This window comes from Dermacentor variabilis, chromosome 11, assembly GCF_050947875.1.
Source record: "Dermacentor variabilis isolate Ectoservices chromosome 11, ASM5094787v1, whole genome shotgun sequence".
In the NCBI taxonomy this organism is placed as follows: Eukaryota; Metazoa; Arthropoda; class Arachnida; order Ixodida; family Ixodidae; genus Dermacentor; species Dermacentor variabilis.
In genome coordinates, this window is record NC_134578.1 from 10,230,847 (window position 1) to 10,247,788 (window position 16,942).

Below are 16,942 nucleotides of genomic sequence, written 5' to 3' on the forward strand. Positions count from 1 at the left end.
CATCTGTGTAGATCGAGATTTGGCACGCGGAATGAGACTGCCGCAAAGCATCAGTGTAATCATTCAACTTTAAAATCACATAAATTGCACAATTTTAGAAGTCATTTAACTTGTGTCACAGGACATACTTGTGCAATGAAAGAAAGGTTAGCAATATAATTTACAAGTTGGTATATACCGATCAGTGAACAGCAGTATTTCGGTTCATCGTTAAGTTAAAAATCTACCATGGAACTTTACGTATTTGCCTCGAACCAACGGCAGTATATACTTGGTCATCAACCGAAATTTTGCTTACATGCATATGAGCTGAACCGCAATACAACGAACACTTTCGTGGCACAAAATTTGTTCGCTATATCAGCAGTTTGTTATAGTTGGCCTCGCCCTAAAAACAAACAATACAGAACCGAACAAAGTGCAAAAGGGATGCCTTATACCCAAAGATTGACACACACAATGCTATATCAATTGATTTTTACGCTTCTACGCCACTGCAACGTGAGCACTGTGCGCAAAATAATAATAATCAATGAATCAATCAAACAATCAATCAATGAAATGTTGATTATAGTGCCCAGGAACAGCTACAGAGCCCCCGTACTGGTGCACTTAAAAAGTAATAAGCGAGGCCAAATGTACACAGAAGGCAAATGTGGCAGACAAAACAATATGAAATAGAAAAACAAATGTGGAAGCAAACGTGGACCCGGGCGTAAAAGGGACTAATCATAAATAGAAGTACAGATTGACTACATTGCGTTCTAAAGGAACCAAATATTAAGCATGGCAAGTTTCGGGAACCTCTATTCAGCCAACGCGGCCCAAATGCGAAAACATACTTTGGAATCCCTGACATCACGCTGACGTACCGGCGTTGGGGTTTCGGCGCGAAATTCAAATACTGATACTTGGAGCTTCATTTTCTCATCTAATAATCAAACTATCTTTTAAATGACTGCCTGCAGGGTTCTCAAACAATGCTTCATTAGTCTAAACTGATTTATTGTTTCGCTTTAGTGTCCCCTTAAAGTTATTAGAATGGAGACCACATGTAACTTTACAAGTATACGTAAAAAAGAACATTTACGTGTTTTGGTACGTATACGCTAATACGCACATATGTGTCTTCCGCCAACGTTTACCCACTTCTCCGGTCCAAGAATTAGTGGAAAGACTTCATTTCTTGCAGTGAAGACAAAACGAGATCACTTAAGAGGAAGCTTTAGCTCAGGTGCTCCTGTCTAAATACATGTAAAAAGAGCATTCATTTTTCTCGCCAACCACTGTACCAAATTTGATGAGGTTTGTTGCATTCAATACAAAAGCTTAAAGTCTGCTGACTGTTTGTTTCGAATTCTTTATTTATGTCGTCAATTTTTTATTAAAAATTTGCAAACATCTGAAATTTTCAGAAAACGAAGCTATCAAGTTTGAAACTCTGTAACTCAGCAACGAAAAACGACATAATTTTGTGAATTGCATCTCATAGTACATTTAAAGCGGACAAAACTTATATGTTAGACATGAATGCGAAAAAGATTTCGTAATATGGAAATACGATTTTTGTAGAACCTTCGTGCGCAACGTAACAAATTCACGTAAGATATAAATTTGCATACAGAATTCGTCCAGTTTAAATGATCTAATAGATACTGTTTACAGAACCGTGGTATCTCTTCTTGATGCAGAGCTAATAATTTGAAAACATCTTTCTATTTTTTTCGTACTTTCGAGTTTTAAAAAGTTCTTTTAACAAAATTCAGGCCCTAAATCGAAATTCTTCTTGCAACAGTCACTAGAATTTAACTTTCTCTCTCAAATGCAGCAAATTTCATTGAAATATATCCAGGAGTTATCTCACAAAAGGGTTTCTGCGTTTTACATGTATTTGAATAGGCCGCGCCTGAGTTGGGCCTGAGGTAAAGCTTCCTATTAACGATGTCTGGCGACTTATTTCCACGAAAACTACGCAGCTCGTAACAAGAGAGAACATCGTCAAGAAATAAATGTCTATATGAAAATAAACAATAAACCAGAAAACACTCGTGAAAGTGTCATATTGATCTCGGTTGTGTTGCATTTTCACAATTTTTTATCCAGGAAACATTTGCGAGAAAGTTCAGCGGGCGATCAAATGCCAATCACTTGTCACTCGAAACTCGTCTAATCTCTATATAAAACGGACCAGCCGCCTGTGAACGGCTCGGTCAAGCTCTTCGTCACAATGATTCGCATCATCATAGTTTCAGTCCTCGTCATTTCGTCTAAAGGTAAGAAGCGCTGCTGTACACCGTCAATACGTTTTCGAACTGAAGCATTTCATCTCGCGCGCGCGTGTGTGTGCGTGTGCGTGTGTGTGTTCACTGAGCGAAACAGGCTTTTCTTTATTTCTTTCGCTTGCGCCATCCGGGCTGTGCCGACGAGAGGCTATCCTGTTTCGTTGGCTATAACTGAGTAGTAGCCTTTACGAAGCTTTGTGTATTGGCATAAGGGGCTTGCATGATGCAGACAACCCCGTGATGCAGTCAGGCGACGCTGGTTTTTGGCCGCCATTGTGAGGGATCTACACGAGAGAGCTGGCCACCAGCCCCGCCACGTGCATACATGTTTTGAGCTGTTTCTCTGGCGTTCCTGCACTGAAATTCGACATTCCGACATGCAGCTGCGTGCCGCAATGCAAGGCAGTAAGTCTACGCGCACCGTTCAGGCCGTGTGGTATATGTATACAAGGTGTCCCACCTAATTTAGCCAGAGTTTCAAAGTATGCCTATGCATTCTAAGACGACGTGACCAAACGCGTGTTGCTGACTATTCTATGTAGCAAGTCACAGTATTTTTTTATTCTGCTAAATTGAGTAATCAATGAAGATTAATTAACCACGACGCGCAAGCGGACATGTCACGTGGTATTTTTTTTCTGTATTTCGTGGGCACCTGCAGTAAGCGGGAAAATACTAATGCGTAATAGATAGAAAGTTAGAAACTGTTTAATCGGACGCTTTGCAAAGCGCTCTACAACTTTATAATTGGAATTTTTCGCCTAACTTAGTTGCTTCTGAAGTTGGTTAACCAATCTTGACTAATTCTGCAATTAAGCAGAATACAAGATAATGTGTGACTTACTCCATACAAAAGTCAGCAACACGCATTTGGCCGCGTCATCTCAGAGTGCATCGGCATATTTTTAAACTCTGGCTAAAGTCAGCAGGGACACCCTCTATATAAGCGCACAAAATCCATGGCCTTCAATGCACAGACTCCACTCGCAAACACGGCCGTTTCGTGGACGAGCCAGCCGCGCGTTCGTACTTTACACTAATCCTAACAGTTAAGGTGCAGCAGCCTTGGTTCATCGGTCACACAGTATAGCTGAAGGAATGTACACAGCGTTTTTCACAGTAATTAGCTACGGCGCACTATCGTAATGAGCTGCGTCAGTGTGCCTATCGCTGTGTAGGCGACAGAAGTAATTTTTCTTGAGCCAATGATGATATACCGAGCAACGCTGGTCGCGACAAGCTTACCTGATCCCGTGGTCCAATACTGCAGCGTTAGCGAGGCCACTTCGGCCGTGCTAGATCATGATCTCGCTGGATTGCTACACCAGTACACAGGATATATCAGCCTGCCGAGCTTCCTAATTTGCTTTCCTATTTGTTGTCGTGTGCTCGCTCGCGTGTCTATCCTTCACGACGGGGGCGGGAATCCGCGCACGGCGTGGTCGGCATTATGCAAAAGTCTATAGACCTACAATAATGTGTGTGGCGACTGTGATCGCGAAGACGCCCACGAACACGTTCTATCTGACCACCCTCGAGCAAGTGCGTGGAGACGACCGCCCGCAATTGCGGTGACTCGCTTGGGTAACAGACAACTGCCAGAACAAACCACATAAATCGTCGCAGCAGAGGGCGACTGAGGCATCGTTACATGATTCAAGGGCAAGAAACCAGAACAAACTACTCTAGCATTAACGGGTGTTGTAATCATGTGCTGTGATATAGTGCATACGATTTGTCTGTGTCTCCCTCTATTTCCTCCTCATTTTCCTACCTCCCCCTGCAAGTTCCCCAGTATAGGGTAACAAACCGGATTTCGTGTTCTGCTTATCCTTTGTGCTTTTCTTTCATTCTTTTCTATGTTTTTCGGACCTCTCCCCCTATCACGTATGGCTCGCTAAGCTCCACAATGTGCTATTCTGGGCAACAATACCAATGCTATTCAGCTGACTTTGTATTGCAATGCTACAAAGGGAACCCAGGAATCATGAACTAAAAAATAAAAAGAAGTATGCGTGGCCTTAGTGACTTGTGTACAGACGTTGAGGCTAAGAATGCTTGTAACAGCTTAATGGCTTGATGCTGGAGTACTAGTATATAGATAGCTCACACTTGACGTCACGAACGCAGCTTTTCACCATGTTAATAACCAAACATATCAACCACGATGATGTCGGTGCAACACATTATAGAGCGTAAATTGCTCTGCTATCTCACGGTGCCCGCATTTCACCGCATTAGGACTGTTATCAATTGGTGGCTCAGCGTAGGACGGACCTTTCGTGCTGTCGTTCTGTCACGCTTCTTCTTTACGCCGCTTGCCGACTTTCCAGAAGAACACGTCGCGACCTCGATGACGCCACAGCAAACCCTCTATTACCCAATGACTCACTGTCACTCGCCGAGTGTGAAGTGAAGGCTCACCGCCACTTTCAACGTTTTTGAGCATTCCCTTCCGTTACATGAAGCACCTACTTCAGCTCTACTTGAAGTATGACTTCAAGGGTCTTATCGCTACGATGAAGTTGCACTGCACAATGCTTGTCTTTGCCTTGTCCTGATACTATTCCCGATACCGGAACATGAATCACGACGTAAATGTGTTAGCGCGCAGGTCGCGCTGGCGGACCCGACCCGTTCGCATTTACACGGACGCTGCAAACAGGTCGGACTGGTTCAACCTACCCATGTAGTCGGGATAACTCAGCCCGACTCGACGCTCGTTCAGCCTAAAGTCCCTAGATATTTTTCGCTTTCTTTAGAGCAGAAAACCTCGGGACTTTAGTTCAGCCCGACTGGCTAGCGTTTACATGAACACGACAGGCGTATTCCAGCCCGACAAGCCTACTCGGCCCGCTTTTGTTCGGCTTCATGTAGACGCCCTGCATGTTGGCGGTACAACAATATATTGGCCTCGATGACTTCAGTGTGTACCCCCAGGGATGACATATGGCATGTGTGACGTGCAGCAATAACATGGTGTGTGTAACGCCATCAGAATAACATGTCTGAGTATTAATCCAGCATGTGCTGGAACGCTATAGGCGACACGATTCTACAAAAGTCAATCCAAATAAGCCGCGAAGCTTCGGGAGAAAAGCGGTTCAGAACCAATTGTCAGAAACATCAGCAAGGATTGTTATGGAAGCAGCGATTGAAGCGCGACTATGTCAGGAGAGAAAAAACAACGAGAAAGAAAAAGCGCTCTTTTTTTATAGCGAAAGCTGTATATGGACTAAACTTCCATAGTTTTTTTCGGCGTCCGGCAACAGAAAAGGACTTAGCGATTTCTAACAAACCCATACGGGTGCAGTGCGGCGGCGCAGATGTCAAAATGCGGAACAGATTAGAACGCTCGCCGTGAACAATAGCGTGACGTCAAGGTCATCACAGTATATAAGCAGGAGAGGTATCGGCGCTAAATACAGCTGCTTCATCGATGGAGCGGACACGTATAGTTCGTACACCCGAAGAGCAACATGCGTACGAGGAGTGCCGGAAGGAACAGCAACGAGAATGTAAACAGTGCCGGCGCGATGCGACCACCGACGAAGAACGTTCCCGCGATGCTGAACGAAAACGACAATCGCGAGCCCGGGCACCTCCGAACGAGCAACCACGCCAGACTCGCAACGCAAAAAAATGACAACCACTTCACTCTGTGAAGATAGAATGCAACGAAAGCACTTTGCTTTTCGCTTGAAAGCTTTCACATCATTTATTTCAATTATTTATTTTCCGAAAGTGCCCAAGAACAGCTTTACGCCTTAACATTGGTGCACTTATGTTACACAAAGAACATAAAAGCGAAAAATGAAACAGAATAGCTCAAACAACAGTAGTACAATGTGCAACAGAAAATTGAATTAATCAAAGACAGAAGTCAGATAATGAGCAAATAGTAGAGCTAAGTATATAGCTTTGACTGTCGTCAGCTTTCGCTGCCATTCCATCTTCACAGAGTGGAATGGTTGTCATTTTCTGATTTATGTTAGCCACAGTTTGATTCATTTAAGGAAAATAAGATACCTAATCAGTTTTTATACGCTTGCGAGAAAACAAAAGACAACTCTGTTTTAGTCTACCATTAGCAAGAGGTACCGGCTTCCCAGCGCCCGCTATAAAAGAGGCCATTGACGCCGCTAGCACTTAGAATGCAATGCAGCTCTTGAAGTGTGCAGAGAGGCACGCTCGTAAAGTTCACCTGTTCACCTGCAGTTCACCTATACACCCCCCTCACCCGTTGTGTTTTGTTGCTTATCATCGATTGTCTAACTTCTCGTGGCGCGGGTGATTTCATCGTTGCTTAACTTGTTCAGTCAAAAAGAGTGAGTTACGACCGCCAGATAATTGTTTAGCTGTTCTCGCGTGGCTGCGCTGGCCGACGGGCTTGGCGCCCGACGACACTACCACCGCTTCACACCCAAAGATTTCGTGGGCCTGCGAAGAAACGACGTTCGCGCAGGCGTGCGATTTCCATACCCGTACGGCTGACCTTTGCTGTATCGCTTTCCGCGCTGAAAGCTCGAAACGCCCGTCGAGTCGAATTGCGAGGCATTTCAAGATGCAGCTTTAATGGCAGGCCGCCAAAACAAATTTCGCGCCTTGAGAACGAAAATGACGTCACTTCTGTTTTTAACGGATGTGGCGTCACATCATTCCTTTTTCTTCCTCTGGATGTATACCCTCGTCACACAGATGGCACTAAGCTCCAAGAAACGTAGATGAACCGCCATGTTTCGAAGGGGTGGGCTTCTATGAAGCTTCGCTACCAGGTATATTTGACTTTACGATAAAACGATCGAGGCCAGTTCCCGCTTTAACTTCCACTTACAAGTCAGGCGCTCTACCGCGAAAGTCTCGCTCCGGGACCGGAGTCGGCCGGGTGGCTATTCGGGACATTCCCCCCATGCATTTCATGGCGCGGGCCACCGAGAACACGCATGTTCAAAAATGTCGCACTGCCCGCGAATACGCCCCTGTAATTCCGGCCAGGACCGGCACAACCCCCCCCCTCCCAGTGTACGCATTCTCGGCGCTTATCGAGCCTATAGAGCTACGGAAGCTATACTCGCGCGATTGACAACGGGCGCTTGCTCATTCGCATGGTGACAAGGTCACATGAAATGCGAACAGCGGACCACGTCACCGAAGCACAACTGAAGGAAGAGTGCGCGCCGTCCGCCAATCATCCTTGTGCACATGGGCGCACAAATGGCTGCATCCCTCGGCGGGGCAGCCATTTGCGGGCTCAGTGATCTGCACCCGTGGCGGTCCCCGGGTGCAGGTCGCTGAACGACGATTTTGCTGCGGTCTCTTCTTCGCGGCTCGTAGCCGAATGGGGCGAAGATCTGCGCCAGGGGTAGGTGAACGAAGAGAATGGCTTGGAGTAGGGAAGTTGCCGACAGAACAGCGTGGGTGGTGCGAGCTTTAATTTAGTTGTTGTTTCGTGCAATAAGCGTCATGAATCCTGGACCTTATGGCACAGGAGTTGAAGAACGGGTTTCGAGTTATTTAACTCCTACGCAAATATATGAAGCAAGGTGTTCAAGCGCCAGCGCTCATTAGTGCTGCATTCAGTTCTTGAAACTGCTGCAAATGCTAAATTCAGCAATAAAGTCACAAAGAACACAGCAAATTTATTTGTTTGTAGTTCATTAAAAGTCAAAATACTACTTGGCGAAATACTGGCAGAGATAAATCCCGAATTACAGGCAGAAATAGGCGCGTTGCACTTTTACATTATTTCACATTCACTGTACAAAATGTGCGTTAATAGGAGGAATTGCCGACAGAAGAGGGAAGCGAGGGGGGTGACAGGCTTACCAGCTGCCCCGGGTGCCGGTATGCCGAGTGACGTTACTGGCTCTGGTACTATAATGCTGTTCGCGTAGAAGCTGTTAGCCTCATGCACACAACTAATGAGAAACTGGGGTTGTACTATTCGCGTTGGGTTCTCGTCTCGAGTGTGCGAGCTGAAATTGTGCAAGACCAGGCAACGCCTCCTAGATAGCAGGCCTGTGCACTCTGCTTTATGTCGTCATGCCACTTGGACCGCAAGTTCCATCGCCAAGCCCGGCGTGATGGAAGCGTTAACGCAAAAATACCCGCGGCTTACTCGAGATTCTATGGCAGTCGGCCAAGGTAGCATGACGTCATGGATCGAAGTGCACGGGGATTTTGCTCTTTGTGAGGCGTTGGGTCAGGTCGCATAACCGTGTCCTATGAAAAAGAAGGGCAACAGGAAATGTCAGGACTTTGTTCCGTGTGCTCTTCCGTTCGCCGCACCATGCAACAAAGGGCCGTATGGATGGAAATAACGAAAAATTATTCTATTCCAAGTTTATTCCAATCACCTGATGCCAAACATACATAAATGCCGACGACAGCATCGGTCGTTGATGTGACCCGCAACGTTGTTCGAACAGCCCAATCAAATGCTCGCATTGTTTATAAGAGGTCAGTTTGTTTGCTTTCAAACAGAATAGCATTGCCTTTCTTGAGAAGTTTATTTTTATGCGAGTGGCTGAAAAAAGGCGAGAAGCGGACAGATGTGGAGAGGGCATCAGTGGGACCGAACTAGCGCGATGAAACCATAGATAGCCGGGTTAGGAGAGTGGTGAATATTGCACTAGTTGCAGCAAATACAGGATCAAACAAGTTGCAGCAGCACGCGGTGTGCAAAGTCATCTGCGTCGGTGATTTAACCAGCGTATTTCACTTTTTTCTCAATCTGTTGCACCCACTGCTGAAAACAAACAACCCTACGTGTTGCAGACGTTTCCATGGATCTCGAGCTTCGCTTAAAGCAGCAAACAGCAATGGGAGAACAGAACAGATGGAGGGTGGAAGCAACAGCTATCTATGTAGATATGCTAGCTGTCAGGCAGGCCGTTTTCCAAAATTTGCCGCGCCGTCACCAAGATGGCGGACGACGCTTTGCGGCAAGTCGACAGATGGCACTTGACATTTGGATTTAGCCATTGCACAGAGTCGCATAGGCTTTTCTTTGCATTGCATTGGCATTTTGGCTGCTTCCTAAAGTATTGCATCTTGAAACTGTAGAAGTGCACAAAGACGAGAACGAATAGAGAAGACAGGACGAAGCGCTTACTCACAGCTGAAAAACTGTATTGTAAAACAAATATATGCACGCAACTGAAAGTAGGAAGGTTGCAGTAGGAAGGTTGGAAGTAGTAGGTGGGAGTAGGAACGTTGCGCACGCGTGTCAAGAATCCCAAATTTTTGGGTGTGTTAAATGTTGCACTGCGATGGCTTCCTGCTAATACACGAACAAATTGTCTGAATTTGTTTTTTGCTGAAAAGAGAACCTCAACCTTACACCAGTGCCTATATGTTTTAATTCGTACGATGCAAGAACTAAAAACATATGCGAATCGCATGAATTAAAACATATAGGCACTAGGTATAAGGTTGAGGTTCTTCCTTCAGCAAAATAAAAACAAACTTCAGACAATTTGTTCGCATATTAGCAGGAAGCCATCGCCGTGTAACATATTAAGCACAGCTAATGATTTGTAGACTGTACGATGGGCATAATGAATATGATACCGTTTAGGTGCGGTAAGGTTTACGTAGGCTAGTCAGGGCGCTGCATCAACGTGCGACTAAGAGACCTACGCTCTTTCAAGAGAACACAAAACTGAAAAGTGGGCGAGTTGGTATAAAAGCATGGCTAAATTGAGAGTGCGAACTGCGGGGACACAAGCTAAGGCACAAGAAAAGACCGGACACTGCACTACTTGTAAATGAAAGGTTATTCGAAAGGTTAAAGACTTCATTACCCAGACATGTCCTATGTAATCAAATGTCATCAAGCGACATAAAACCAAAAGTAAACTTTCAGTTGCAAGTAGCGCCGTGTCCTGTCATTTCTTGTGCCTTAGCTTGTGTCCCAGTAGTTCACGCTCTGAATTATCCATAACAAAACACCTGGTGGCATTAAATTCAATCGGAGCGACACATCTGGCCACCCACTGTATGGAATGTGGTTGCTATCCTGTATTGAAGGATACTTAGACTATCTTCAAGAGCAACAACCACCTAACCCACGAAATGGCAGAGGCCTACCACATAAAGAAAAGAGGAGATAAATGCGTCAGCCACCCCTCGGTCTTGCTACATGACAAGAAATTTAGCTTTCTTGATAGTTAGGCTTTTATTTATTACCTTGCCTTCGAAAGCTTTAACCCGTGATCTTTGCAACCCTCCTACTCCGTTTTTGCGTGCATATATTTGCTTCCTTTCAATAAATTTGCTAAGTTGTGAGTAAGCACCTCGTCAGTCTTCAATCTTCGTTCTCGTCTTTCTGCAAGTAAATCAACAGGCCCAGTTGCAAGTCAATCAACTGGGCCTGTTGTCTGTTCTGTTATCATAAAGTATTGTAACTTACCTGCTCCACGCCTCATTTTCTTAATAAAAAATAATTTTGCATAAGCAGTGTATGCTACTTACATGTTGCATGTATTTACAGTGTTATGCACATGTAAATTTACCACCGTATGCACCATGTCCTTCCATTCGTAACTTCCCTCACTCACAATTCATGTAGGAACACGTAAAGCACAGGCGTAGCCAGAAGGGCGAAGGGGGGGGGGGGAGGTTAGTGTTGGGAGGGAGCCTGACCAGGCTGAAGCCCGGTCAGACTGGCGTCTCTCGGTGTTGCAATCTTCCTTCGTGTAATTGTCTTACACTTAGCTATCCCTAATGCTGCTTCGCCTTTCCAGCGAAACTGTAGTCCCTTTTGCTTTCTTTTTTTTTCCACTATGAGTCCGCGTATAAGAGTTGCTGCGCATGATTGGCATTTGTTCTGATTTCGAGGGAATTCGGTTTCGCCTCATTTCAGTTACTGAGTGAATTATCCATATTTATGACCTCTGCATGCACTTGTCCATGTTTCCATTCCCAATAAATGTTAATTATTAGAAGAACTTTCTTTTTCTGAGTGGTTAGCACTACCTAATGGAAAAAGAAGCAATACTAAGACACATGTCATCCCCGTGCATTTCACACGCCGTTGATAAAAAACTCCCAAAGGGGTCAGTGAAGTTTTTTTTTTTTTTGCAGAGTCAACAAAGCACGCAAATCTATTTGAAGCGAGGTGAACATACAGCAAGATGTTCACTCTCTAGATATAGGCTATTAATACCATGAGAAGTAATTGTTAGTTGGCAAGCTCCTTCTCCTTAAAAATAAAATACATTTTGCCCTTCGTATATATTTACATATATTGTGTCTGTGCATGATGTTCACAGTGGAAATTTTAAAAAATGCTTAACTGAGAAAATACGGATGAAGTAGCCGGCCGCTGGTACTTTAATGCACTTGTCCTCCTATCGTCAGAATTTGAGAAATAAAGCGAAATTATGAATTAAAAGCCGTGCCCTTCCACGCCAACAACGATAAAGCAAGCTTTTAGCCCCAATAAAATTTTAAGTGAAATTATAGAGGCAACTCAAAAGAAGCACCAGGCGATGTCGGCAACAGAGCACTGGTAATGACACATTAGGGGAGGAGGGGTTAGCCGAGAGGAGCTTTGCACCCCCTCCCCCCGAAAGCTTCGAAGCCGGCAAAGGGCCCTCGAGCCCCCCTCTCCCGCTTCCGTAGATGCCACCTATTGTAGGCACCTTCAGGCAGACCAAGGGCCTGCTCACGGTAATAGCTGTATTATAATGCACCAAGCACGAAAGACTTAACATAAAATAATGGAACGTTAGCCCCCTCCCCCCCCCCACCCCCCACCCCAGGAAAGAAATCCTGTCTACGGGCTTGATGTCAAGTACCTTAACAACGTATGTGTGCTTCAACGCTTCCATCGTGCGTGGCTGGTCTCTGTGTGCGTCCAGCGCGGGAGCTCACACATTCATTGCGAGCCAAGACAGGCGCCAACGTTCCACACGTACCACGGGACCAACAGTTTGCAAGAAGGGAGTTTTCCATCGTGCAGCACATTGTGACATTTAACTCGCTTATTTTGAGACCAAAATGCTGTCAGATTTTGTGACAGTACAGTTTTCTCAACCTCTCAACCTCGGCATTTGACAACTCGCATTTGACAGGAATACAACCACCTAGGCTGGTTTACCCTCGTCTACTCGAGGAGCGATCAGCTGACGGACGAATGGTGCTGCACTTGCACGATCAACTGACGCTGAATCTCAGAAAGGCGTCGGTGGCAGCCCGCAACTTCCGCGTCCTGGAACACGAAGACGGGCACGAAGTAACGCATTTTGTAAGTGCTTTCATTATTAATTCATGAAGCGCGAATACTAAACATAATGGTAAAACAGCGCCTCAATTCGTTCTTGCGATAGCATGCTAACTCCATTACCCCGTATGCCCCCGTGCATATGCTCTGTATTCATAATAATGCATGTTCCTGTATAAAAACCTGTGTCCCAACGTAAGCCAGTATATAATTATCGTACAGGGTATTTTAAGAACGTAAGCAAAAAAAAAAGAATGTAGGCCGCACGGGCTTGAACTTATAACACTAAAATGAACCGCATGTCAATAGAAAAAGCAGTTCTCATAGTGCTCTTAATATTATGAAAACGATACTTGCTCTTCAACAAGGTTATGTACACTGAAATGTGCCAAGAAGAATACTCGAATGCCTTGACTTAATACCACATCGACTTTGGCAGCAGTGAGATTGAAACCATGCACCAAAGTCAATGTACTCACACTCACATTATTGATCTCAGCGACAGTAATACAATTACCAGCACTATTTGTCTAAATGAAATGTCAAGATTACGTTTCAACCTCTTGCTTCAAGTAAGGCACGGTTTAGGTTGCCACGCTAATGCTTTTCAGTGTTTCACTTTTGTGTTAGTAAGTGATATTACATACGTCGGTGTTTAGAACTTTCCAAAGCTTCTTTCTTTAGCGCACCATCGGCAAACTTTTCAAACAAAAGTGATAATTTCTTACATTAAAAAGATAAACACTCTACAGTATTCAACCACGGGGTACCGCAACCAGCATTACCGTAAGCGAGCTTAGAAATTGTTATCAATAACACATTGTAACTTTAACGTAACAGAATATTGTGACAAGCATTTCAGCTCTATCGACTGATCTGGGAAGAAAATAATGACGTCAACTCAATATTAGTCTGTCTGCTTTTTTCTCTCCATTGAACATTACGACTGGCATATCAATGTGTGTCCGGATGTACATCATGCTCGGAGGCTCCATAAAGTTCACAGAGCTTTTTTAAGTGTTATACACTGCATGTAGGTTTGTTAATATTAGTCACAGAAGTACGTTGAACGTCGTAAAAAGTAATGTTCAGTTATCATCCATCACCATTTTCGCAGTTCAACGGAGAAGACATCGAACAAAATCTCCACGAAGATGAAAAGCAGTTTGCGACCGTGCACGTGACAAGAAGAGACAGCGGAGTCGAAGTTGTGAGTGCCAATTCTTTTCTTCTAATAATAACGCCTGTACAACTATTTCCGCGCTTCCATTGCACTTTGTCGGTTCTTCGTTACTAAATCGCATCAAGTCGATATTCTTAAAGCAAGCAGCGTTTGAAAAAGCAATGAAACACTACATTTGCCCGAAAGTAAATAGCCAAGAAAGCGCATTAGCGCATTTTCAGTAATCAGCAAAATTATCCTAGGAATTTTTCTTGCTCGTATTGTCTACCTAGCCACGTGGCCTATCTGCCGAAATGGCAAGGGCATGAATAAGAGTTTTTTTTTAGATTGTGCATTGGAAGAAACCCCTGGTTATACTACTGAATCAGTCTTGGAAAATGTGCAGGGCTTATGATTGTCGCATGTTCTTATCAGCAGCCATTAAACAGTATCCAAGCAGACAACGTATAAACACCTGGCAGCTAACGGATATGACGTAAGTCTCAGAACGTCGCCTCCTAGATTTTTTCTGAGAGCCGTGGGCAGCGCTGAATCTCAAAGGTCAGCCCTGATTGATGCGTAACTCATGATGGCTGCGCTACTCACGGCGAGCAGTAGTAGCCGCTCTTCTTTTTTCTTTACAGTGAAGCTGTTTATGGCAAGAGTGCAGTACATTTTTTCGTGTCCTTCAACAAATCTGTGAGCAAACACTATCATCATCAGCAATGGCCCGTGCCACTGCTCGCCCTCCCACACTGCTCCCAGCGTCCCCACACTGCCCCTCCCTCTGACAAGACGCTGACGGCACTGGCCCACTGCCAGTCCGTGCGATGATTTCGGTCTCAAATTCTTTGCCTCAGTATATCGCGAAATGAAAACATGAATGTATATAACGAATGTATAACACGAATGAACGCGGATGTGTAAAAATAAATGCGGGTGCGTATCTTTCGTCACGATGACTACCGGTCAAGACAGTAAATGTGTTCGTACCTTTGTTCAAAGTTCTATGTTCCCTCTTTGTCGTCTGCTACACAGCTTCGCTGTTCATCCACCTTCACAGAGTGGAATGGCTCGGGATTTTTTTTTTCCAGTTTCGGTATCAAGAAAGTCAACATTCGTAGGCCTTCTCTGACAGAGGCACTCGCATCTCCAACGCGCAATTTTGCACGGAGGCTTCACTATATCTGTGATAAGCTAGATGTTTTACGAAGCCGAAAATTTCGTTACAGTTGGTCTTTAAATGGTGCACAATAAATAAACAAGCCATGCACAAACGCTGGGCTACAATTACGTTTCCGCTATGTTGCCAGAGGATGAAGTGCTCAGCTCCGAAGGCAATCCCTTTTCTACTGGGAAAATTGGTGTACGAAGAGCAGATCCAAGCGTTTTGACATGAGATATTACACGAAATTTTCCAGAAAACAAGTACTGATGTTGCCGACATCAAATGGAAAGCTAGGCACGCCAAAGGTTGCTTTACGTCAAAAGAAATGTGTCAAGATAAGTTAGACTAAATTTGAAAACATTCTTGAAACAATTCATGCAAGTAAAGTTTTCTTTCTTGGGCCCAACGTCATGCGTTCTGCCGATTCAACAGAAAATAAGTTAATGATCGCTTAAGTTGAAGGCTTAAAAAAACGAGGCTACCAACGCTCGAGATAGAATTCTTGAGGGTACACGCAAGCGTCTTCTCTTTATTGACATGATATAAGGAAATGTAATGCGAATACGGCACCGGCTATTTCTTGGCTCTTGAATATGTGGTATATATGGCACATATATGTGGCATATATGTGAATATATGAATTTGCAGCATACAACATATAATGCACAACATACTTACAACAAGTTGCGTTATCACATACGAGTCAAAGTAACAGCACGACATTACAAATACATTCTCAAAGCAATAGAGTATGTGGGAAGTTCCGTAAGCAGGCTTTCCCCTAAGACTAACTTGTCCTAACCAAGATGGCCACGTTCCAGCTAGTAGTACTTAAACCTGACACACGCGCGTTTTCAAAGCTTGGACGGTGCGAGGGAGCGAAGGCAGCAGGAATGGTGTCAGCAGCCCGCATGTTGACGCCTCAACTACTGTTCTAACACGAGGTCCGTCATTGGGGTTAGTTCAAACTAGGTGGCTGGGAAAGTCTCCTTATGTAATTTCACATATCCCTATAATGCGAACATTATCACACATCAAATAAACACTCAAGGCTGAGAAGTGAACCACAATAATAGCACATGTACACACTGACAGTAAAAATAAAGAATGATCTTATATACGAAAGGTTTTTTTTTTTACATGCGTTAATAACGATCAGTAATTCCGCTGTCTACCAGAAAATCGTTTATAATGTTATTAAAGCGCACTGTTGCGTGGCTCTTGTCGGCCAGTGCCCCAATAATTTATTGAAAATTAGTGGTCCACGGTCTGTCTGTCACGGTAAATCGGTGTCTTGCTGTGTCGTGATGCGTCTTAGTGAGCGAAACTATGTAAGCCGAGATTTATGGTTTAATTAGCCATCGTGTCGGCATAAATCGAACATCACGCTCGTTGGCTAACAATACTAAATTGGAGGTGCCATTTTGTGTCGTGTTATTAATAATAATAATAATGATGACGATGATGATGATTACGCGATACGTTTATAATTCAATAAACAGCGCAATTAACCACAGATGCTTGCGAGCTATGCTGGGCAGTCTGCTCGTTCATTCAGAACTGATGCACAATACTCCGAACATTAATATGGGAGCACAGTGCACTTATTAAATTATACGATAACACATACAGCACTATATCATTAAACTGCAAAGTATGCAGACGTCATGAAATGCCCGAAATACTAAATGCTAACTCACAGATAAATCAACAACAAACAAAGCAGAGCGACACTATTGTTGATATAACAAAGCAGCATTGCGGACACCAAAACTCGTTTGAAGAAAAGAGCGTGTTTGATTCGCACTCTACAACACATGATCTTATGAACCGTTTTAGCTGTCTAATGGAGGCATAGCTTTGCGTTCGGTACAATTCTTTTGAAGGAAGAGGGTACATGAAATGAGCGCTTTTTTTTTCTTCTTCCTACTCGGTGTACACACGCTGAATAATATTTTTTTCTATGTGACGCCGAGAATTTGCTTTAATGTTAACATATTTAGAACTACATGAAAATAATGTTTACACAGAATGTATAATAAGAATTGCTTTTCTACAAAAAGAATGTCGAAATTATTCACGCTGAGGGAGGCCTCCTCAAC

At 44.1% G+C, this 16,942-nt stretch overlaps 1 protein-coding gene across 2 annotated transcripts in view; it reads left to right on the top strand.

The window, feature by feature from the left end:
- The first annotated feature begins 2,154 nt into the window (after positions 1–2,154).
- The window catches only part of LOC142564797 (venom metalloproteinase BumaMPs1-like), a 37,287-nt gene continuing 22,499 nt past the window's right edge, over positions 2,155–16,942 (top strand). For both annotated transcript variants that reach the window (XM_075675958.1, XM_075675960.1), the window contains exons 1-3: positions 2,155–2,273; positions 12,362–12,534; positions 13,628–13,720. In XM_075675958.1, the coding sequence (XP_075532073.1) occupies positions 2,228–2,273; positions 12,362–12,534; positions 13,628–13,720 (312 nt within the window). In that variant the 5' untranslated portion in view covers positions 2,155–2,227. The remainder of the gene's footprint in view (positions 2,274–12,361; positions 12,535–13,627; positions 13,721–16,942) is intronic.